The 26,111-nt window shown below is 40.4% G+C and overlaps 1 protein-coding gene across 1 annotated transcript in view; it reads left to right on the top strand.

Annotated features, from left to right (window-relative positions):
- Positions 1 to 26,111, top strand: part of LOC120538374 (sodium-dependent lysophosphatidylcholine symporter 1-like) — a 103,240-nt gene that overhangs the window by 21,910 nt on the left and 55,219 nt on the right. Inside the window, exons 3-6 of the mRNA XM_039767864.1 lie at positions 9,151 to 9,275; positions 17,850 to 17,982; positions 19,736 to 19,814; positions 22,843 to 22,997. Of these exons, the coding sequence (XP_039623798.1) occupies positions 9,151 to 9,275; positions 17,850 to 17,982; positions 19,736 to 19,814; positions 22,843 to 22,997 (492 nt within the window). The remainder of the gene's footprint in view (positions 1 to 9,150; positions 9,276 to 17,849; positions 17,983 to 19,735; positions 19,815 to 22,842; positions 22,998 to 26,111) is intronic.

The raw sequence follows: 26,111 nt of genomic DNA, 5'->3' as shown, positions 1-26,111 counted from the left end.
ATCTATCTATCTATCTTATAGTATTGTAAAAACCAGAAAAATAAATAAAGAAGAGTAAAATAGTAAATTCAGAGGAAGGCCTAATGTCTTGGTGAAAAATTCATCATAAGAAGGCTTTTTACCTAAAAATAAAGGCTATTGGGATAGACAGACAGAGTTTTAAAGCTTTATTGCAATAAAACAACACAAAAAATAACAAGGACTCAACCCAATACCCAATACGGCCAAAGTGAGCTGAGCCCCGTACATTGCAGCAATCAAAGTTTTTATAACAATTTCTTATCATTTTGACCTCGTACAATTAGCTCATTCTGCACCTGGCTATACTGTCTATTGTTCACTCCAGTTTCTGTTTTTCTTATTCTTGATTGGTTCTTCAACTGGGCAGAAGTTCCTTATTCCATATTTGGTCTTTCATGGTGTCACTTCCTTCTCTAGCCTTTCAAGCTATGCTATAATGGTGGCCTAAAGCTAAGCTTTAATTAAAAAGAAATATAGTATATGCTTTCATTTAATCATTGCTTGGCATGCTTGATTTGTCTTAATTTCTACACTAAAGTTAATTTCTAAAATATTCTTCTAATATTTTTGCTAATGCCTGAATTTACTAAGATTTTCTCTTCAAGCATTACATCAGTGTGACCTTGCTTACAGCAAAAGCCTTTTGTTCCCTTTCTGCTGATTCCTCAATCCAGCTGGTTTCGTTACGTGCCTTCCAGAGCCATCTTCTCTGTGGTATCATTCCTTTAGCTTCCTAGCCTTGGACACAGGTGGTCTCAACCTCTTATTCTGTTCTAGCTGGTTTCTGTTCATCGTTTTTTGTTCTTTTTCCTTTACGTTCTCAAACTAGTAATTTCTGCTGTAAGCTTAAAAATAATGCAAAATAAATGATTTTTTTAGTGAATTATTTGCTTGACCTATCCTATTTGCTTAACATTCTAATTTATGCTTAATCTAATGTTTTAGAAGCTTTTAATTACTTTTTATGGCTCTTTATGTTAATTTGCTATTCTCTATGCTAATACAAACATTTTTCCTTCTACACTAACAGAGAAAATAATTGATGGTCCAGCACACACACACGCACAGGTTACATGAACATCTTGACAGACTGGTAAACTGAGAGAAGGGTAATAAAGTCCAGTAGAGCTAAAAGCCTTCCTGAACAGATGAGTTTTGAGTTGTTTTTTAAAAGAATTCATGGAGTCAGCTGACCTGATTAATTTTGGTAGGTCATTCCAGAGTCTGGGCACTCGCTATACAGCTGAAGGCCCTGCTGTCACCCATGGAGTGTAGATTAGTGTGGGGCACAACAAGATTACCAGAATCAGAGGACCTTAGTGGGCACATAGTGATGGAGAAGGTCACTGATGTAGTTTGGTGCAAGGTCATTTAAGGCTTTGTAGGTTATTAGTAGGATTTTATATTTGATTCTCTAAGAGAAACAAGGGCCAACACTGCAGATATTCACTCTTAATGTAATCTATACTAATAAAAGGCAAAGCCCTCACTCACTCACTCACTCACTCACTCACTCACTGACTCATCACTAATTCTCCAACTTCCCGTGTGGGTGGAAGGCTGAAATTTGGCAGGTTCATTCCTTACAGCTTCCTTACAAAAGTTGGGCAGGTTTCATTTCGAAATTCTACGCGTAATGGTCAGAACTGGAAGCTATTTTTCTGCATAAACTGTAATGGAGTTGAGCTGGAAAGCCGTGCTGGGCAGAGTTTCGTGTGACATCATGACGCCTCCCACGTAATCACGTGAACTGACTGTCAACGCACTACGTAGAAAACCAGGAAGAGCTCAAAAACGTGCTGAAGAAAACATGCATTATATAATTGAGAAGGCAGCGAAACAATAAGAAGCGAGCGAGTGACACATACTACCATATTCATGAGTGCTGCTACTTCGTAAAGAAAGCAAGGTGTAAACCTAAAGTTTAAATTAAGTTCATAGACAGGCTGCCACTGGTGTTTCTCATGCTCACGGGTAATGCAGGATACAAGTTTAATGAGAGGACGCAGGATATAAACGAGTTTTGATCACTTTGTAACTAAGTTAAAATTGCAGGTGAAGGGGTGTGCTTATGCAAATTCCGAGAGACTGTGTTTGTGGGGGATTGACAGTTAAGGTGGGTGGGGGAGTCACGTCATCATCTCCCCTCTCATTCATCTAATTTCGCTCTGAGCTGAGCTCCGCGGCTAACGCCGTCTTCCGAAGAAACTTCATCACACTGCCACCAAATACTCACAGAAAAATCCACAAGTTAATACACACGCTGTCTCTAGAGTTTCTCCACACTCAATGTATTCCTCGCCCCTTTATACCCTCTGATCTCCCATTTCAATTCAGATGCCTCCAATTTCCAGTAAGGCGCAGCTGCGTGATGACAAGTAATAAGTCTCAGGGACAGACCCTACAAAACGATGCCATTGATTTCAGGCAAGATTGCTTTTCTCCTGGACAACTATACTTGCATTCTCAAAAGTGAGCTCGCACAGCTTCGTCATATTACAACCGGAGTGCAGCCAGAAACTTTTAAGTGCCGGGTCTTAGATAACATTAAATTAAGCCGTAGACATCGCAACATCACACAAGATAGCAGCTCACGAGAACTTACTGAACGCAGTACGAGTGATCACTTCCATACATTAAACCTGTTCAAAAAACGCATTACACAATTGACAAGGTGATGGCTTTCTATGGCGTTCGTTTATAAAGCAGCGGAGAGGCTGTGTGAAGGCAGCTACACAGAAAAAGCAGAGCGCCACACTCTGAATGTATTGCTGGCATCACCGTTATACCCTCTGATCTCCCATTTCAATTGAAATGCCTCAAATTTCCAGTAAGGCTCTGCTTCGCGATGACAATTAATAAGTCTCAGGGACACACCCTACAAAAGGTTACCATTGATTTGAGGCAACATTGCTTTCCTCCTGGACAAAACTATACGTTGCATTCTCAAAAGTTATATATATATAATAATATATAATATATATATATATATACTGTACACCGATCTACATACTGTCAAATAAACGACCCACACACCATAGTGCAACATGAGAGGCTTCGCCTTTAGCGCTGACGTCTGAGGTTCGATTCGAGTGGGTGCAGTGCGTGTGTACTGCCTGATGACCCCAGAATTAGGGCGAAGCACGTGCCGCGTACTGTTTGCATTATTTGATAGTAAAACTATTTCAATATATTCAATATATATAGGCCTATATCAGCACTTAACGATTCATTTTACCCTCGCAGTATGAAAAAATATGAGGTTAACGCAGAAAACCAGATCACCAATTTAAGCTTTAGGAATCATAGATACTTTATTCGACATCAATAATTGTTTTGGTAAAGCCATACTCGGTGTAATCCTCCTTCCATGTTATAATATTTCCGCGACTAGCCAAGATTAAATGAACGGTAAAAAAGTAACTGGGAAGCGAGGGTGACGCAGGCAGGCAGGCGACAGCTCAATAGCTTGAATTTGGATACAAGTAGGTTCTATTTAGTCGCCAGAAATATCTTTGATAGGAATGGAAGTTGGATTTAGTCTTTCAATTTCTATGGTGAAGAAAAATGTATGCAATGATGATTAAATTTAACTTTCATTCCTACTAAACATATTTCTGTCGACCAAATAAAAATTACTTATATTTCAAATTTAAATAGAATTAAATACGATAGTTCATAATACCCACGCAGCACTAAGTGCACGTAAGATTAGGAGTCATCCGTTTTAACAAGCAGCATATTGCACTGATACGAAATAGCCTGCCCATTTAATTATTTAGGAATGGATAGATAAATTAAGATTTTGTACCAATAATGTTTTAAATTTTTCTTCCTCAATGGATTCTGGCACCCCCAGCAACAGCTCCTCGCACCCTAAAGGAGATATGTGTATATATATATATATATATATAGATATATATAGATAGATATATAAGATAGATAGATAGATAGATAGATAGAAAGATAGAAAGATAGATATAGGTGTATGTAAATGTGTGTCTGTATATATGTAGATATGTATGTGTATATATATATATATTTATATTTATATATATATATATATATATATATATATATATATATATATATATATATATATATATATATATATATATATATATATATATATATATATATATGCCAGCAACACTCATGACAATGACAAAACAATTACAATGTCAATCATGTTACGTTATTATTAAAATGTTTCCTTTTCTTTTTCATTACTTCTTTAACACACTACTTCTCTGCTGCAAAGCGCGGGGATTTTGCTATATATGCATATGTATATATGTGTATATGTATATATATATATGTATATGTATATGTATGCATATATATGTGTATGTATATATATTTATGTGTGTGTGTCTGTCTATATATATGACAGCAACACTCATATCAGTGACAAAACAATTACATTAACAATCATCTTACGTTATTTTTAAAATGTTTCCTTTTCTTTTTCATAACTTCTTTAACACACTACTTCTCCGCTGTCGAAGCGCGGGTATTCTGCTAGTTGTCAATAAAAGCCTTTGAAACTTATGAAAGGCTTGTAATTCGACTACAGTATACCATAGAAACATCTGACAAAAAAGATCTAAAAACATTGAAGCAGCAGACTTTGTGAAAACCAACACTTGTGTCATTCTCAAAGGTTTTGGCCACAACTGTACAGTAGCACCTGAAAATCACAGAACGGGATCATTCGCGTTGACTCTGATACATAAATGTAAAATGTAACAACAGGAAGACGGCCTGCCATTACTAAATGGTTTGGAAGAAACGTTTGCAGTTGCAAGTCTAGTTTGAGAGTAGAGTTTTGTTGTTCACCTTAGACAATTTCTTGTATTAGATGTTTGTTCGTTTTCACATATCCCTTGGGGTCAGCCATTGTATAACGACCCTGGAGCAATTACAGGTTAAGGGCCTTGAAGAGTAGGACCCCTTTTGGCAGTAACAGGCAGTGTTGGGCAAGTTTACACCTCACAAGAACTTGCTCAAAGTTCAGTTCGCACAGATTAAAATGAATAAATTCATGTTCCTAGGTCACCATTTAAATTTTGAACGAGTTCGTGTTCAGTTCATTTTGCCTTTTTTAAGGAGTGAGAATAAATGACCCATGAGTTTACTTTTATCAATTTTGCATGCCTTATATTAGGCTATTACAGTGTTCTTGAATAAAATACAATAATTATGAAGACTTTTTTATTTAAATATACAAACATGTATAACCATATATGCTAATATCCTCCCGGTCAAAAGAGAAATTAAATAGATGCAAGTATACTGTACATATAAATTACCGCTCTATTTTCAACCGTGTGACACAAATGGTGACTGTGGAACCAGCGTGTAGGTGAACTAACTTATTACGCTGCTGGTCAAAATTTGCATCACATATTGCATGTCCTGTTCTCCCCGTGTCTGTGTGGGTTTCCTCTGACAGTTCAAAGACATGCAGGTTAGGTGCATTGGCAATTCTAAATTGTCCCTGGTGTGTGTGACCTGCGGTGGGCTGGCGCCCTGCCCAGGGTTTGTTTCCTGCCTTTCACCCTCAGAGTGTTGGCTGGGATTGGTTCCAGCAGACCCCTGTGACCCTGTAGTTAGGATATCGCAGGTTGGATAACGGATGAATGGACCAATACCATATTCGGATTCAGTTCCACCCCTACATTACAGGGTAAGGCAAAGCGTTTAATCTGGACCTAAACCAGAATCACATAAAACCGAACCAGCTCACGTTCAAGTTCTTCACTTGCAAATACATTATGTTAGAAAAATGAGCTTGTTCAATGAACGCATTCTTTTGAACTCGTTCATGCACAACACTGTGTGGAATATGGCCGGCCAGTCATCATGGCCAATACCCCAGGCCGACAGGTGGCGCCCTCCCTGCAGCATGGAGGTGGTCCGAATGCCAGCAGGGAATTATGGATATTGAAGTTTTCATCCACAGCCCTGCTGGATACCACAGGGGCTGCTAGAAGGTCAACGAGGGTTTCACCTACAACCCAGAAGTGCGTCCTAGTCACATGGACAGAGGAAATGACGCGCTTCCGGGTTGATGAAAAGAAGACTTTTGATCTGACCCGGAAGTGCTAAGAAATCACATGGACAGGGGTTCAGAACCACTTCAGGGTCACGGACTATATAAAAGAATTTGGGAGATCCCAGAGTTGAGCTGAGCTGGGTGGCAGGGTGGCAACGCGTCTGGGAGTGGAGGATTTATTGTTATTGTGGATTTGTTGATTTATATGAGTATTGTGGAGAGGAGGGTGCTTTGTGCGCTGTATATTAATAATAAAGTCAAGTATTGGACTTTTACCTGGTGTCTGGCGTCTAGTCTGAGGGTTCAAGGGGACGATAGCACCCCCAATCTGACACAACTGATAACGGGGATTTGAGCCTGTAACCTTCCAGACACCAGCACAGATCCTTAGCCTCAGAGCCACCACTCCACACATTAACACTGAGCTGTTAATCTTCATGTATGAGCAGCTTTATTATGCCAGATCGCACATAAATGTTGAAAACTTTCAAATCGATGACGTTTTTAAGACTGTGGCCTTTTTTATTCCTGACTAGTCCACTTTCCAATAATTGCCATGACCTAAATGTTCAGAATTATTTCCAGATTGTTCCCTTTAGTTAAGTTTTTTTTTCTGTTTTAATGACAGATAGTGATTCCAGATGTTGTGTTTAACTGACCAGCATCTTGGGGGTTGGGGTAGGGAGGCCAGAAAAGGAAGAAAGCTAACAGTTCAGGTAAACCACGCTGTGCAATCATCTGATACTTTTTTCTGCAAGCAGGTCCTCCAACTTGCAGGGAGAACTCGAGGAGTTAAGGTGGGATTGGCACTCCAGCCACCGTAAAACAGAAGCAACCTCACACTGCTCCACTCCGTTCGCACTAGCATGGCGCTGAGGTGTCAGCCACTGCACGGCTGTGCTCGGGTCTTAATTTGGGATCCTGAGGTGGTCTGTCGTGTGGTGGGTGCAGCAACACACTGCATCAGTGCAGGCCCCCCACCTCCTCCTCCTCCTCATCCTCTTCATCCCATAGTAATTTTCACAGAGAGACCCACGACGACAACATGCGTTACAAAGCTTTCAAAAAAGAAAGAATATGCTGAACAGAGGACCTTGCAGTCCTTTTAACATGCAACACTAATGGCTGATTTAATTATATTTTCTAACTTCCTTAAACATTCACATTTTTTTTTGTTCTGTACTTGTATTAGGGATTTGTTAGTTTTCGCATACCCATTGGGGTCAGAGCGCATGGTCAGCCATCATACAGCGTCTCTGGAGCAATTGCAGGTTAAGGGCCGAGCAGAGTAGGATCTCTTTTGGCAGTGACGGGGATTCGAACCGGCAACCTTCGGGATACCCATGCAGATCCTTAGCCACCACGATATTCTGCTCTTGTAAAATTTTATGCAATGCTTTATATGCACAAATCTCCCATAATTATAACTGGAAAATGGTTTCCAAATGTTCGTAAAAAGGTCTATTTTATGAAACACTGGCTATATTACAGCTCTTTTATTGTTCATGTTTGTAGTAAATGAACAGGCAAGAGACACATTTTTATTGAGAACCAACTTAAAATATTTGTATGTTGTTGTTTTTTCAGTAATAATCGCTTCCTTGCTTGTAATAGTTGCTTCAAAAGTGTTTCCTAGCAGCTGTGTGGCAATGTGACAGTACAAAACTGTAATGGAGTGGAGAGACGGCACACTTCCTCTGAACGTGTCAATGTGTATTTGGAGTGTTGGGGTGAATGAGAGTGAGGGGTCAGGACAAACTACTGGAACGCTTGCCTAATTCCTTGGGTTCACTAAATGTCGACCTGTGCAAAGCAGATTCAAACACAATGTAATAATAGCAACTATAATACTACATCTATGTGGGGTTGATGTGCTTGATTGACCTTCTTCATACAGCTCGACCCTCACCAGGTGGACCCTTTTCCTTCAGATCTTCTTTAACTTTATCCACCACACCAACTTTGGCCTCTCTCACTTTCTCTTCCACTGGACTTCCAATCCCATCCTTCTTTTGCCCACATCTTCATTGTCTCTCCTCTTCACAAGTCCATACCACTTCAAGCTGGTAACCCTAAGCCTAACCCTAACCCTTCCTGTATTTTCTTAGATTTCTCTCCCTCTTTTGTTGTACCTCTGATCGTCTCATTTCTTATTCTGTCCTTTTTCGTAACTCCACACAGCCATCTTAACATTCTCATTTCCCCCGGTTTCCCCCTGGTGTGGCGGAAGTGCTGGGGGAAGAGTTAGGACGGCGCCCGGAGAGCTGCCGGGAGGACAGCCGGCACTTCCGCCATGCTGGGGCGTGGCCAGAGGAGGCATGCCGGGAACACCTGGGGCTCATCCGGGGACTCTATAAAAGGGGCCGTCTCCATTCATTCGAAGCGAGAGTCGGGAGGTGGAAGGACAAAGCTCAGGAGAGCTGTGGAGGCGGCCCGAAGAGAAAGGCATTGTGGCCAGGACTGTGTTTGGGGTGTTTGTGCACGTGACTGGGGTCTGAGTGACCTTTGAACTGGAGTCTTAGTGACCAAGTAATTTGTAAATAATTCTGTAAATAAACGTGTGGTGGTGTTTTAACAACATGTCCGCCTGTCTGTGTCTGGGTCGGCTCCACAATAGCAATACCATTAGTGTTAACATAATTTTGACTCACCCTGTGTATATATAAATATATATCTCTCTATTATAAAAAAAAAATCTTGGAAGGTTTGAAAGGAGACACTATGTGATTTAAGTTCAGCAGATGTACAGGATTTGAAATGATCGATGCATAGCACGACAAGCAGAACATGCAGCTCAGCTGCAGCAGCAGCAAGCCAGCAGCTGATCAGACTGCATCTCCTTAGTGTGTGTTCAACCCCTTCATAATCCGAGTGACAAAGACGCAAACTGGCTGGCGCATACCGTGCCCCGGTAGGGGGTGGGCGAGCAAAGCAAGCAGGGGGCAAAGCCCCCTAGTATTTTATAATATTAACATTAATTAGTTGTTATTATGCCGCATATTCAGGAGGCCCAGTGTATAGTTTCATAAAAACCTAAATTGGCTGCTTGTTTCTGTTTTACTTTTTTTTAGATGGAAGCTTCTTATGTGTCTGTTATCCTATTCACCGGACGAGCCTGGGATGCAATTACAGACCCTTTTGTTGGATATTTAGTGAGCAAAAGTAAGAAGACAAGATTTGGAAAGCTCATTCCATGGTGAGTACAATAAAATAAGATTCTCAAACTGTTGTAATCCTGACCAGTACAGTTTTAGGGTTTTGAAAGAAAACCCCACATAGATGGCGGGAGAACATTATAATTATAAGTCACACAGTCCAGAGGGTCAGCAAAGCCATAGTATCCAGGATTTGAACTTCTGACAATAACAATTCATATCGTTGTCCATCAGGCTGATGTTTTTCAGGACTCTTACCCCTTCATCAGGACCGGACAAACTGGAAACAAAAACTTTAATAATTTTCACATCTCAAAACACCTTGTAAGTTCTTACTCAGACAGGTTGATTCAGATAAAAACTACCAGAAATACAAGATTTTGAGAACACTTCTTGGCCAAGGTATCTACAATTTAAAATGAGGGACATCTCCACTGTTTAAAGCGCACTAACTGGTTAATAGTTTCTGGTGTGCCCTGTTGTGATGTAAGATTTTGCATATAACTTAATAAATGTATTGTATGTCTTTATTTGTAATTTAGGCGAAGCAATGTAATTTAGTGTTACTTTGGTGAGAGGCATTTGTATATGCCCCGCCTTGACAACTGTCTCTTTGTAATTTTACGGCAGGACATGGGGATGTGTCTTAAACCAGTTTGGCGAGTGTTTCTTTGCTAAAGTCTTTCTCTCATTCCCCACATAAAGCCAGTTTAGCTTAACATATGGTCCTGGGGGGGTTGCAGGTGTTAAGATGTACTATTTCCTCCCATTGGTCTGAGATAGGTTGGCTGTAGGAGTTGGACAGAAAACCTATACATTTGCATGCTCAACCATAATCTCTCTCTAACCAACATATGATGAAGAAGCATCTCTCTTGCTAACCAGTGATGATGTAGAAGTATCTTTCTCTTGCTAACAACTGAAGAAGACCATCACACCATGAACTCAAGACAACACAATGAAGAGCACAGCTTCATCCATTTTGAACAGACATGTGGCTGAAAGCTGAGCACCAATGATGCCTTAACTAGAGACATTTTAAGTAACTACAAGTCTGTGTGCCACCTGAATTACACATCACCATTTTATCAGGTTGTATGGTTGCCAATATTCAAATGTACTTTGCATTTTGTTATTATTTAAGAATATTATCCGTAATACATTATTTTATGTGTAACCTAACTCCTGCTTGTCTTATTATTACATCTAATTGCCTAAGGTTATAGATATAGAAGGGAAGGTGGGGATAAGTTATATACAGTGGTAAGTCTGTGAGATTAGGCATTCTAAGGCTACATATTAATAATACAATAGGGAAAGTAGAGCAATATATATATTACTCTACCAAGATAAAACAATTGGCGTATCAGCAGGATTTTGGGGTAACCATGTTTTGCACCCTGTTTGCAAATACTGTTTTGATGTATGTGTTTGTTTATGTATGTGAATTTTAGGGCACCCAGTGTACAAATGCGGTGGAAGTAAAACATTGTTTGGTTGCTGAATGGAATATAACCAACAAAGTGTAGAGACTTCATGTGTGTCACAAGGACACCCGCATGTTTGTTAGTGCTGGTGGTAGTGAGTCCCTAATTAAAGTGCTAGGGAGTGGTGAAAGATGCATCGTCATTCATACGGCATTTAAGTGGTTAAAGTGCTAGGGAGTGATGGGACATGCATTCGTCATTCATACGGTACTTATTTGTTTAGAATCTTTGTGTATGTATGTGTATGTTTGCTTACAGGGGCAAAAGTAGGCCAACCCATAACGAATTTGGCAAATTGTATTAGAGTAAATTGTAGACTCAGAAATGCCTAAGTTCATTTTAAAGTCAGCCATCTTCCAGTGGAGTGGCAGAGGCAAGCAGGCTAAAGCTAGGAAACCTGTAGTTCAGGTAGAGAAAGCAGAAGCTGAGCTGAGTGTGCCACAAAATGGAAGGGGGCTGGAAGGATTAAAAGCAAGAAAACAGAGATCAGGTTTAAAGAAGACAGCTGCTGTTATAAGAGGTTTACTAGCTTGTATTATTGGTAATAAGGAAGATCATGATAAGGAAGAAAATAGCAAAGTGAATGAAAGTGAAAGTTATGGAATGTTGAGTGAGAGTTTTGAAAGATGTAACAGTTGGTGTGATAATTGTGAAGTGTTAGCATGTAGAACACCCACTGCTAAAGTAGAAAGCAGTGAAAGAAGTGGAAAAAAGAAATGTAAACCACCCATGGTGAAAGTTAGGGCAATAGTAACCAGATCGGACTGGAACCCTAAAACATGGGTGGGTGACTTACATGAGACAGATGAGTGCTCAGATAAAGAGTGGGAATGTGAGTGTGAGGAAAAGGAGAGAGATGAAAGGAAGGGAAAACAGCAAGGGTGTTTTCTTCCTTTATTCTCCACTGCACCACAATCTCCAGGTAATTCTGAGGCCTGTCCAGTATTTAAAGAACATGCTACACTGATAGATATTTCACCACTGTTAGGAAAGGTAACCAGTGCTGCACTGAAATTTGATTTAGGACAAAGAGATCAGATAGAAGGCAGAGAGCTGGTGAGTGTGAATGGTAATTGTTGACTAGAGGGCATGAACTGGATATTGGCTTAAGGATACTGAGTAAAGAAAGTGTGTAATTTAAACAAGGAATGATGGAAATGAAAGGAATTCAAGTGCTTGTGTGTGAAAGGTCTGAATGTGCTAGTGCAAGAATGGCTGAGTTGGAAAGAAAGTGCACCAGTTTAGGAGTTGGTTTGAATGAAACAGGACAAGCCAAAGAACAAAGGATGGGGATGGTGCAGCAGGAAGTTTTACAAGCTCAGGCAGGAAGCCAGGAATGCACAGGGGTGTGAAGGTCCTAACAGCAGTGCTGGGGCCAGCAGTAATTAAATAGCACACACACTTAGGTTCAGTAATTCAAAACCTGACTGACCAGTTGTTTAAAAAGACAGCCTATGAATCTCCATGCAATAAAATGGAGAAAAGTGAGCTGGTCTTTAGTAAAGAGCACAGGTCAGTTTTAGGAGAAATGCTGGATCTGGCACTTGGATTCTGGAGAGGTTTAGCCCACACTTTCAGGTAGCAGTTACCATACAATAAAAAAAGGACACACAGGCAATGAAAAAAAAAATAGAAGGGTAGTGCAGGAAGACAGGAAAGGGAAAATAGTTATTTCTGTTTCAATTTTCTGGCCTTTTGCAATAGTGCTACTTCTATTGTAAGGTTTTTATGGACTTTGGGTTGGTGCAGGTAATAAATAGTGAAGGCAATTAGCAGAGTAAAATCCATGCAGGAGATCGGGTTACCATTGGCACATTGGAGCAGAGTGGCACTAGTGCCAAGCTGTTCCAATGAATGCCTGGAAGCAAAGTTTGAGTTTTGGCACCAAGTCGACAACCAAGAAAATGAGATGGACAGAAACTGCTTTGTCACCTTCCATTTTGCAGACCTGCCTACATAGAAGAATGAAAAAAAGAAAGAGAAACGACATTCAAAGACTAAAGACAAAGACATGAAGAAGAACTGAAGAGACAGCAAGAAAAAGACACTTAACTGGGGTTTAAGTGAGTAACAAGTCCACAAGTCATGCAATAATAGGACTAGTCACAATAGCTATAGTTTAAAAGGAAAGGTTTGTTCATTACTGCAGCAAATTTATATTCCAAAGGGTGGAAACTGAACAAACCAGTTAGGAATGCCAAAATAAGGGGATTCATTTTGGGCTCATCAAGTATACATTCTGGGTATTAATTAATTAAGTGGGATAATTAATATAATTAATACTTTTATTAAAGATACTGAGCAAATTGGTGAACTCTTCAGGAAAGCAGGTGCAGCTGGTACATTTGCAAGACATATGGGCTCCGATGTTTAGGTGTAGTCTAATTGGGAAAATACAACAACAACATTTATTTAGATAGCACATTTTCATACAAAAAGTAGCTGAAAGTGTTTTACATAATGAAGAGTAGAAAAATAATAAACAAAATAAGAAATTAAAATAAGACAACAAGGTCCGGGTGGACAGAAAAAACAGAAAAAAAAAACTCCAGACAGCTGGAGAAAAAAAAATAAAATCTGCAGGGGTTCAAGGCCACGAGACCACCCAGTCCCCTCTGGGCATTCTACCTAAGATAAATGAAATAGTCCTCTTTGTAGTTAGGGTTCACACGGAGTCACTTGATGTTGATGGTCATGCAGACTTCTGGCTTTTAATCCAGAAGCCCTGCTGAGATTGTCGGCTGTGGTACAGGCACAGGACCAGTGGGCCAATTTTGAACCGAGGTGTTTAGCACAACGAGTATGCATATGGCGAGCAAACAACTCTAGGGGTGGCCTACTGGGGGAATGATGAGTGATGCATTGCTTTGATGTCTCATGGTGGTGATGCCAGCCTATACTGGTAAAGGCTGATGGCAGTCAAGAGTTGCACCATGGGTAGGAAAGCACAAGAGGAAACTAAGTCAACCCCAAATGTCTGCAGAGGGGCCACAAATGTTGGTTTGTGAACAGTTTATGCAGTGGCACATGTGCTCTCACTTGGGCAGAAGTGGTTGTACTGGCACCTGTGGTATGTTACCTTTCAAATTTTGATGTTAATTGTACAGCTGCATATGCTTAAACAGATAGTTTGGGACAGGGGTCTAATTAGCAGTTAGATAGAGAACAAGTACAGATTAAGAATTCACACAACAGACTAAATTGTAGTGGGCTAGTTTGGTGGAAAGTGTGGACTTGTCTCATTTTGAAATACCAGATCTGATGATATATGAAGACTGCAGAAAGCTAAAGAAACAGTTGAAGCAAGCCAGAGCAGATACAAGTCATCAGGAGCGCTTCCAAGTTCTTCAGATTGTCTTTGAAATAAAGAAGATATGTAATGGACAAATGGTCACGGGCAACTTTTAACACTGGGAGAGCAAATACTGCCAATCAAAGCACAAGTTATGCATCAGACTCTTTAAACAATTTAAAGACATTGTTTATAAAGACATTGTACAAAACATTCATCGGGGTGGAGTGTTGTGATGTAAGATTTTGCATATAACTTGATAAATGTTTTGTATGTCTTTATTTGTAATTTAGGCGAAGCAATGTAATTTAGTGTTACTTTGGTGAGAGGCATTTGTGTTTGTCCTCCCTTTTATGACTAAGTCTCTTTGTAATTTTACGACAGGATTTGGGAATGTGTCTTAAACCAGTTTGCCGAGTGTTTCTTTGCTAAAGTCCTTCTCTCATCCCCGACATAAAGCCAGTTTAGCTTAACATATGGTCTTGGGGGGGTTGCAGGTGTTAAGATGTACTATTTCCCCCCATTGGTCTGAGATATGGCTGTCTGGATTGGCTGTAGGGGTTGGACAGAAAACCTATAAATGTGCGTGCTCAACCACAATCTCTCTCTAACCAACATACTGTATGATGAAGAAGCATCTCTCTTGCTAACCTGTGATGATGTAGAAGTATCTTTCTCTTGCTAACAACTGAAGAAGACCATCACACCATGAACTGAAGACAACACAATGAAGAGCACAGCTTCAGCCATTTTGAACAGACATGTGGCTAAAAGCTGAGCACCAATGATGCCTTAACTAGAGACATTAAGTAACTATAAGTCTGTGTGCCACCTGAGTTACACATCACCATTTTATCAGGTTGTATGGTTGCCAATATTCAAATGTAGTTTGCATTTTGTTATTATTTAAGAATATTATCCGTAATACATTATTTTATGTGTAACTTAACTCCTGCTTGTCTTTTTATTACATCTAATTACCTGAGGTAATAGATATAGAAGGGAAGTTGGGGATAAGGCATATACAATAATACCTTATAAACAGTGGTAAGTCTGTGAGATTAGGCATTCTAAGGCTACATATTAATAATACAATAGGGGAAAGTAGAGCAATATATACAGTATGTTACTCTACCAAGATAAAACAATTGGCGTAGTCAGCAGGATTTTGGGGTAACCATGTTTTGCACCCTGTTTGCAAATACTGTTTAGATGTATGTGTTTGTTTATGTATGTGAATTTTAGGGCACCCAGTGTACAAATGCGGTGGAAGTAAAACTTTGTTTGGTTGCTGAATGGAACATAACCAAAAAAGTGGAGAGACTTCATGTGTGTCACAAGGACACGCGCATGTTTGTTAGTGCTGGTGGTAGTGAGTCCCTAATTAAAGTGCTAGGGAGTGGTGAAAGATGCATACGTCATTCATACGGCATTTAAGTGGTTAAAGTGCTAGGGAGTGAAGGCTTATGCCTTAACTAGAGACATTAAGTAACTATAAGTCTGTGTGCCACCTGAGTTACACATCACCATTTTATCAGGTTGTATGGTTACCAATATTCAAATCTACTTTGCATGTTGTTATTATTTAAGAATATTATCCGTAATGCATTATTTTATGTGTAACTTAACTCCTGCTTGTCTTTTTACTACATCTAATTGCCTGAGGTTATAGATATAGAAGGGAAGTTGGGGATAAGTTATATACAGTGGTAAGTCTGTGAGATTAGGCATTTTAAGGCTACATATTAATAATACAATAGGGGAAAGTAGAGAAATATATATATATTACTCTACCAAGATAAAACAGCCCATTAGCCTTGTACATTAATTAATCTCAGTTAGGAGCTTGTGTAAGGCCACATAGCCTGAGGAGCTTAATACAATGTGATAAATTGAAACAACCCCCAAAGTTATACAACAGAGCTCATATAATATCCACTAAAAGCTGATGACCTTGCTGTTCTTTATGTAGAACCAACCCATTTATCTACCCACTCGTCCACTCATCCGTAATTGGAACAGAAGATAAAATGACGGGAAATGTTTTAATTTGGTGACGAGACTACAGATATTCTGCCATTGATACAGAATAGAAAACAATTAACTGAGCTGAAATGTTACTATGAAGTTCAGCTTTGCAGTCTAGTCGTCCATCCCTAAACTAAACAGCTTTAATTGTGTGACACTGGCTTTGCACGCTGCGTACCTGACTTAAGTCGTATTCTTTTTGCTTCCTCCCTCACAGATATTTCTCTCGCTTATTTCCTGTTAACAGACTTGTGACTGGTTACTTAGTTTCTGACCGCTTCTGCTGTGCTACGCCTAACACTGCCAACCCCAATGGCGACGCCGCTTCACTTGAACAGGCCGTCGAGCTTCGCACACGCCCTTCACGTACTACGAGCTTTACTGAAGGGCAGCTGAAAAAACAGCAATAAATCCTTCTAAATGGATGCAAAGCTGTAAAAATTACAGTAGATGACATCACATGATATGATTTGAATTTGTTTAGAGTCCTGGAGACCTCTGCCATCAAGCTGCCTCCCTCATTTGGCCATTCCACAGCTGAAATAGCGCTAATCCGATGAAAGGACCCCTCTACCCCACAAATCCTGCGATCCTCCATCAGGGATGACTTTACCTTAGGCAGGCAGAACAACTTGGCAGGTGGGCTGTGGCACCAAGTGCCACATTGGAGCACCAAGAAGAGAAACAGAATAGGTGAGGGTTAGTAACAAATTCTAACCATCATGTTACTTATGTTTTAGTGCTAATGACTAACAACAGAGATGCAGTCAGTACAGTAAATCAGCAGCTCTAGTCAGGGTGTGCTAAACTGAAGTTGTGAGTCTTCAGCCAGGATTTAAAAGCCGAGACCGAAGGGACATCTCTTATAGTAGCAGGCAGACCAGTCCGCAGTTTAGGGGCCCTGTAACTAAAAGCTCGAGCTCCCACTGTTAGTTTAGTAATCCTCTGAATCATAAGCAGACCGGCATCTTGAGATCTTAATGTGCGCTCTGGTTTGTAAGTCATGATAAGTTCAGACAAGTAAGCTGGACCTCGGCCATTTAATACTTTATATATTAAAAGGAAGATTTTGAAATCTTCCCTAAACTTAACCGGGAGCCAGTGTAAGGACTTAAGAACTGGAGTTATGTGTTTGTATTTTCTTGTTCTTGTAATAATTCTTGCAGCAGCATTTTGGATTAACTGGAGGCTGTATAAAGAGCAGTTTGAACATCCAGTGAACACCACATTGCTGTAGTCAATCCTACTAGAAATAAATGCATGAATTAATTTCTCAGAATCCTGTTTATTTAGAAAGTGCCTTAATTCCCCAACATTTTTAAGATGGATATTGGAAGTGCATCCAATAGATCTGGTCTATTGTCTAATTCCTTGTGTGGTAATACCCTGACATTAATATGATGGACATTTTATTTATATGGCACCTTTCTCATGGACATTTTGAGAAAATGTGGAGAATCAATTTACTTTAAAATAATTCTGTTAGATAGATAGATAGATAGATAGATAGATAGATAGATAGATACTTTATTAATCCCAAGGGGAAATTCACAACATTGTTAATACACATAACTGTGAATGTAAAGGCAGCTTACTGGGTGAGTTATTTACAGTAATTGTCACACCAGTGCTAATGTCTGTGCAGTCCAGATTTAATAAACAGTAGCCCTTTCCTTAAAGGTTGTTTGCTTCATCCAAGTAACATTAATAACCAATAAACGTGGATAAAGTATATGCAGGTGATGTAGAAAGGTGCTCAGCAATGATTGTCTGTGTATTATCTAAAATGTTCTGATTTTTCTTTCTAGGGCCGTATTCACCATGCCATTTGGCGTCTGTGCCTATATCCTGCTTTGGTTCAGCCTCCCAGACAGTGTGAATTCAGGCTTGAAATTCTTTTGGCACTTTATGATGTACTGTCTCTTCCAGACCTTCATGACTGTGAGTCTATTAAACACTCTTTTTTTGCAGCATTGATATTTTGAGTTTATGTTAATTGGGAGAATAAATTAGAAGTATTATAAAAGAATAAAATAATCATTTTTAAGATGGGAAATAAATAGCCTCAGCACACAGAAAAAGGTTCGGGGCAGCCACCCGTATACCTAAGCCCTGGCTGTAAAAGGCAAATAAAGTTGCAAAGATGTGTACAGGTTTGAGTCCAACGTTCAGCTGAGTAGAAACAGGAAGTATTGTGGGTTTAAGTTGACTGCCAGGAAGTGACGTTTTCAGAGCCGGAACCAGAAGTGACATCTTCAGGAAGTGACGTCTTCGGGACCGGAAACAGAAGCAGGCACAATTTCCCATTTTTGATCTGTAAAGATAACAGAGAAAGGATTATCGTGCCTCACCACCCCCTGGCCTGGTGTGGAATTACCTTCAGTTGGTCCTTTTAGATGCCTCTTAATCCCACGTGTGTGACAAAGAGTATTAACAGTATTGTTCTGTTGCTGAGAACATGTTCTTTCGAAAAGCAGCAGACTAGAAGACTCCTCATGATGTCACCATTTCCATTAACTAAGAACCAGAATGAGACAGAGAGCCTAGTTCAAGATGTTTGGTCATTACAATGATCATAAGAAATGTAACCACTGGATACTTGTAAATGTACCCTGTGGAGGACTTAGGGGTGACATACTTATTTAGGGGTAATATAGTTACTGTATATACTCGTGTATAAGTCGGGTCTTGAAACCCGAAAAATCGATCAGAAAATCAGTCCCCGACTTATACGTCCGTTCAAAAATGTGACACTTAATTTTTTTTTTTCAAGTGTCAGTTTCTCAGACACATCGAATTTTGTTGCAGCAGTGCAGTTACCAATTTCTTCCGTTATTTCAACGACGTTTAGTTTCAAACCAGCTTCATATTTTCTTCTGATCGAACACTCCATCGTAGATAAGGGATGCTCTTACAATAAAGGTGTATGAGGGTGTGAGATACAAAAAACACAAATCAGTGCAAACGTTGCTTCGGAATTTTTTGGGTATTACCGTGTGGTCACGTAGGCACAATACGTAGAAGAAAAGGCCGTGTGCTCCCTGGTTACTCTCGTAGGTGGGCGTTAGCATATCGTAATCTCTTGGACCAATAGCATGGGTTTTCCGCATTCGACTTATATGACCGACATTATAAAATACCAGAAATTATACGGTAAAATCAAGTCCCGACTTGTACCTAATGTGGGGTGCATTGATATTTGCTCATTTCCATTTTATTTTAAATATTTAACAGAATATAATATGAAACGTTGCATTTTTGGAGTGGCACTGCTGCCTCACAGTAAGATGACCAGGGTTTGCATCCTCGCAGTGTGGAGTTTGCATGTTCTCCCCATGTCTGTGTGGATTTCCTCCAGGTGCTCCAGTTTCCTCCCACATTCCAAAGACATACATATTAGGTGAATTGGCGATCCTAAATTGGCTCTACTGTTTGCCCTGCGATGGACTGGCACCCTGTCCAGGGTTTGTTCCTGCCTTATATTTTATGATAGCTGGGATGGGTTCCAGTAAACCCTCCCACAACCATGTTCAGGACTAAGTGGGTTAGAAAATGGCCGACTGACTTAGCATTTTAAAGGCAAAATTCTTACTTAGCATCCCAGAAAGGAAAGTTATCTAATATTTTAAAAAACAATATTGGAAAGTCTTTGTTAACCATGTTATTAATAATATATTACTTTTTTCCTTGTCAGTGTTATCATGTACCTTATACAGCACTGAACATGTTCCTGGGAGGAAACCAGAAAGAGCGAGACTCTGCTACAGCATATAGTAAGATAGACTAATTAAATCTTTTCTACTGTAAGTACGTATTTTAGACATTCAGCAACTAAATAAATACAAATTGGACTTTTGTGTTTAATGGATTGAATCATTCAAAATTAAAAGAATGCCCCACCAGACAGATCTTTCCCTGACCTGACTTAACAGGACACAATCAGTCTGGCTTAAGATCTGTCATGTTAGATCCAAGCGTCAGGGTCTGCATCCCAGTAAGACACAGTTGACATGCCTCTACAAAAACAAGTAGCTCTTGTTAATTCATTTTCTTATGAACTAGTAAACATATACTTATGCAATGGATTACAAGCAGAAAATCGGCCAAAAAGGAATGTTTTTCTAAAGTAAATATATCTGTTTACTATATAAGATTACATTTCTGGGTAATAGAGATGCAGTGCTATCACAAATCTGATTTAGTTTTTTATGTTTGTGTCTTGCAAATGTAATTTGTGACAGACGGATATCAGCAAGAGTGAAAGGGAAGGTCTACAGGACGGTAGCGAGACCAGCTATGTTATATGGACTGGAGACGGTGGCACTGACCAGAAAACAGGAGACAGAGCTGGAGGTGGCAGAGTTAAAGATACTAAGATTTGCATTGAGTGTGATGAGGATGGACAGGATTAGAAATGAGGACATTAGAGGGTCAGCTCAAGTTGGACGGTTTGGTAACAAAGCCAGAGAGTCGAGATTGTGTTGGTTTGGACATGTGCAGAGAAGAGATGCTGAGTATAATGAGAGAAGGGTGCTAAGGATAGAGCTGACAGGGAAGAGGAGAAGAGGAAGGCCTAAGAGAAGGTTTATGGATGTGGTGAGCGAAGACATGCAGGTGATGGGGGTAACAGAACAAGATGGAGAAGACAAAAAGATATGGAAGAAGATGATCCGCTGTGGTGACCCCTAACAGGAGCAGCCGAAAGAAGAAGAAGAAGTCTTGCAAATGTAATGTTTATAGAATGGATTTGTGAAACTGTAGGAAATATTTTAAGTTAAATATTTATTTTAGTGAAGCACAGCGGCTAGTGCAGCTGTCCCATACATGAAGGAGTTTGGTAATAAACTCACCATCCAACCAACAGTTACATTCCTGTTTTTTGATATTTTATAGAAAGTTACTAAACCCATCTAGCAATGTGTATCATTTCATTCTTTTTTTTTTTACTGTTAGCATGTTAGATTGTCATTAAAGCAGCCATGTGGCTCACTGCCACTTTCTTTTGGATTAATTAGTTTAGAAATTAGATGGAGATTATATAACTTGCTTTTTATATCTTGTATCATATTTTAAATCAAATGTCATATTACAGTCTCTGAATAGAATTTTGATTCAACATTTGCAAGTCACCATTTACCATTAGAATTAATATTTAACAAATGTTGATACTCCTAGATAGATAGATAGATAGATAGATAGATAGATAGATAGATAGATAGATAGATAGATAGATAGATAGATAGATAGATAGATACTTTATTAATCCCAAGGGGAAATTCACATAATCCAGCAGCAGTATACTGATACAAAAACAATATTAAATTAAAAAGTATTAAAAATGAAGGTATAACAGACAAAAACTTTGCATAATGTTAATGTTTATCCCACACGGTCGAATTGAACAGTTGCTTAGTGTGGGGTCTCCTCAGTCTGTCAGTGGAGTAGGATGGTGACAGCAGTCTGTCAATGAAGCTGCTCCTCTGTCTGGAGATGATCCTGTTCAGTGGATGCTGTGGATTCTCCATGATTGACAGAAGCCTGCTCAGTGCCCATTGCTCTGCCACAGATGTCAAACTGTCCAGCTCCATGCCACCAGGTATGAATCTACTCCCAACTCTGTCAGCTTGTCCCTAGGAAGCTGAGGTTGGATGGTGTTGAAGGCGCTAGAGAAGTCCAGAAACATAATTCTTACAGCACCACTGTGTCTGTCCAAGTGGGAGAGGGATCGGTGTAGCATATAGATGATGGCATCCTCTGCTCCCACCATCTCCTGGTATGCGAACTGCAGAGGGTTGAGGGCGTGGCGGACCTGTGACCTCAGGTGGTGAAGCATCAGCCGCTCCATGGTCTTCATCACATGTGACGTCAGGGCGACAGGCGTGAAGTCATTCAGCTCACCAGGACGTGATACCTTTGGGACTGGGGTGACACAAGATGTTTTCCAAAGCCTTGGGACTCTCCCCTGTTCCAGGCTCAGGTTGAAGATGCGCCATAGAGGACTCCCCAGTTCCAGCACACAGGCCTTCAGCAGTCGTGGCGATACACCATCTGGACCAACTGCTTTGCTGGCACAAAGTCTCCTCAACACATCTTAAGTGATTTTCCTTCCTTCATTAGATGTCTTGGGCTTTTCGGGATAATACATCCTCGCCCAGTTGAAACGGATACAAGGATCAGACTTTTGTTTGCATGTAGTTAGCACTGACTCTTTATAGTTCTCCTCCTTTAAGACTCTCTCTGCCACTTTTGATATTTTGTGGATGGTTCACTTTCTCCATTCTCGTGCAATCTCTATAGAGTTAGCTGTAAAACCTTTGCATCTGTGCTCAACTGGCATGCGCCTAGCTTTCTGCTGTCTGTCACCTGCTTGATCCTCACACCTGATGATGTCCTTTCAAAATCCTCCACTTAATGATTTTCCAAAGAAACATTAGGCTCCAGTAAGATGATTTGTCTGGTGGTCTCTGAAAGCAGTGAAATATCTTGTCTCTGGACAGTGCATGCAATGTGCCCAGAACAAAGGAGCCATTTCTCCAGATCAGCCAGTACTTTCAGAAGCAAATTTTAAAATATGTTGGTACCATAGATTAAAATATTAGTTAAAATTATGCTGTTTTGGATTGACAACCCCTAGCACATTGCACCTGCATGGCATTAGCCAACCTAATACTATATCTCTCTTTACTTGTGTGGTAGAAGAACCCATCTTGGCCTGTTTCTGTCAAAACCATTCTTACAAAGTCATAAATGGCCATACCCATAGCCTGTGCCATGTCACCTTTTGTGCTTTCTTTCCTGCAGGAATGGCTGTGGAGATGTTTGGGACGCTGGCAGGCTGTGTCATCCAAGGGCAGATTGTAGGAGTGTACCACGCCAAGACAGCTCAGAAGTGCAGCGAACAGAATTTCACAGTGTTTAACAGCTCATCCACGCTGGCTGAATCCGTCATTGCTATGGTCAGTTGCCACTCATGTTCTCTAACCATAGTACATTTTGTTTTTTTCGCTGTTTGCATGATACGTTGAAGCAGCATTACTCTTAGTGGAACACGTTTACTTTTAAATGAATGTCATTGCTGGTCAATCTGTCCTAAAGCGGTTGGTACCAACCTAGGCTTGACATTTTGTTTCTGGCTTCTTCACCATCACTCCAGTACATTAGTTGGATGAGAACAATAAGCATTCCACAATTTAAAAAGCAGTTGAAGATGGCTTTTGCACACTTTTTAAATCTCTTTTTTACTTAGTTTTTAAGGTGAAAAAAATAGTCTTACGCAGTAGCATACATTTTGTAAATGGTTACAATTTTCAGTTAGTCAGTTATTTTCTAACCTGCTTTGTCCTCAGCAGGGCTGTAGGGGTCTACTGGAGCCCATGCCAGCTAGCACAGGCCACAAGGGAAGAACAGATGTTGGACAAGGTGACAGTCCATCGAACACAGGCGAACACACATAGACACACCACGGCCACACACTAATTCGTCTTATATGCACGTCTTCGGACTGTGAGAGGAAACCCATGTAGACACGGAGAGAACATGCAAACTCCACACAGGGAGCCTTACTGTAAGGCAGCAGCGCTACCACTCTGCCACTGTGCCGCCTCTAAAATGCAGTGTTTCGCATTATATTCTGTTAAATATTTAGAATAAAACGGAAATGCAAATGGAAATGAATAGATGTCAAATGCACCCCACATTGGGTACCATTTTCACAATGTTGACATGTTGGTTAAATGGGACTGAAAATCCAAAGAACGGTCTAAAGGTTCCATTGGGCTGTGGGAGGAAACCGACGCAGAAATGAGGAGAACATGTAAACTCCACGCAGAGAGGATCCGGGACAAGAACCCTGTGTGACGATGCGGGTTCGGCTCCACGCTCCCATCTGATATTTGGAAGCCCTTGAACCCAACCCCTTTGATAATGTCACCGAGTGAGCTAGACAGTTGAGGCAATCAACAATTGAGCAAGGGGATGGTATAAAAAGGTGCATAGTGCTTTTATTAAAAATATCAAAACAAAAGCAGTGTTCAATAAGTAGTGCAGTGCTTTCCAAAAAAGAGTCATTAAATAAATAATCCTTAAAAGACAAACGTGGAGGTAAAAACCAATAGAAAAACAATCCGTTAAAATCAGAGGTTAAAACGTTCTTACAGGAAGCAGTCTTTAAAATCCAACAACTTCTTTAATGCTGGCGCCTCACCTGTTTCTCCCATACGGGCCCATGCAACAGGCGAGACGCTCCCTGCGGCTGCCCTTTTCTCACTGCGGTTCACGAGACTGGAGACCTCCCGATCCCTGGCTTTGGTCTGGCACTCATCCCAGCCTCGAGACTTGGACTCCTTGGTCTCCAGGATGCCCATACCGAGGACTGCCACTCCAAGCCTCCCGACTTCCACTGCCTTTCCTGGCCTACCGCAGCCAGTCGCCTTCCCCTGGTCACATCCAACATCAACACCTGGGTGTAGGCCTAACACCCAGACTTCTCGCAGCTGCCCACGAGCGCTCGATCGCTCGTCCACGTACACGCACAGCGTGTCTCTCTCTCTCTCTCTCTTGCACCGACCTGCTTCCTCTCTCGCTCCCATGTAACCTCCGTCCTCTCTTTCTCTTTTCTCTGATCTCTTTCCCAACCGACTCGCGCTTCTTTTCAACAGCGAGGGGCCATAGCAGCTGCAGCATATTAGCCACGGGAGCAATCACGGATGTGGGCAGTTCCTCACCTGTGCACTCGGTGAGAAACGCTCACACCGCAGATCGCCCCGCGGCTCGCTACAACCACTACGCCCCCTCACGAAACCACGAGCGCGGTGATCATTTATTTAAATGGCCTTTACTAAGCGAGCTGTGGACCCATAACACCACACCCTGGTCTCCTTACTGTGAGGCAGCAGCGTTATCACTGCACCACCCTTATAATTTTCAAAGCAGTTATATTTTCTTCTGCAACACAGTATGCATCATTAAACAGAAGGTGCAATATGGGATCACTACCGAAAAAAGGAAGTTTACTGTAGCAACTGTTCAACTCAAATAGAATTTCAAAGGTCATTTTTTGGCAGTTATTCTAACACATAGGAAGAGAGTAACCTTTTTATACACAGCAGCACATTAATAAGTTTCTTAAATGTGGTGAGAGACACACTATTCCAAACATTATCATTTTAATTAAGATAAAATAGATAAAAATGAAGATTGTATTATTTGTGCTTATTTCAAAATATTCTTAACTGTGCACACTTAAAAATAACAGTTCTTCAATGGTACTTTGTGGCTGTTTACTTGATTGTGTGGTTCCTCATAGAACTATTGCTTGACAAAGCACCATTTCATTCTAGGAACGATTCTGCGCATATGAAGTTGGTTCTTTGTGTGTCGACCCCAGGATGCCTTGAAGAACTTGCTTTTCATCATAATTTATTACTGCCCCCTGCTCGCTTCGCTTGCCAACCGTCGTGCAGGCCCTACGCGTTAGTCATTTCCCGGATCTGCTGCTTGCGATGAATTGTGCTGTGCTTTTGCATAAACACGAGTATCAACTCTGTCTATGATATCTCCATCTTTCTAAACTATTATTGCTGATAATTCGCCACATATTGGTTTATTATACTGTATATGCGAGCGCGATCTTTCAGATTCATATAGAAATCCAAGGAATCTTCTTTGTCCGTGTTTTCCAGATAAATATTGTGTAAGTGTGATACTTTCGGACGTATGCATTTGTATCCAATATTGACTGTCGAATTTCTAATACGTCTGATCGTTTAACTCTTTCGCTTCTCTGTGATCATGAATATAAACCTGACTGAATTGGGGTTACTTTGAAATTAAACATGTAATCTGTCATATCACCTATGTCCATATATTCAAACTCTTTTTGCTGTTCTGTTATTTCACCAAGTAATAATTTCAGTTTGTTAACGCTAAAGCGATCTTTACTAAGAGTTTTTTGAGACTTTTGAATTTTAGTACTTTCATAATCTCTAACCTGTTCTGCAAGTGTATCAAGCCAACGTTTTTGCACCTCTTTATGACGTTCTACTTTGTCTTCTACTCTTTGTTTTTCTTCT

Source organism: Polypterus senegalus, chromosome 10, assembly GCF_016835505.1.
Source record: "Polypterus senegalus isolate Bchr_013 chromosome 10, ASM1683550v1, whole genome shotgun sequence".
Classification (NCBI taxonomy): domain Eukaryota; kingdom Metazoa; phylum Chordata; class Cladistia; order Polypteriformes; family Polypteridae; genus Polypterus; species Polypterus senegalus.
This window is presented reverse-complemented; position numbering and strand designations above follow the sequence as displayed.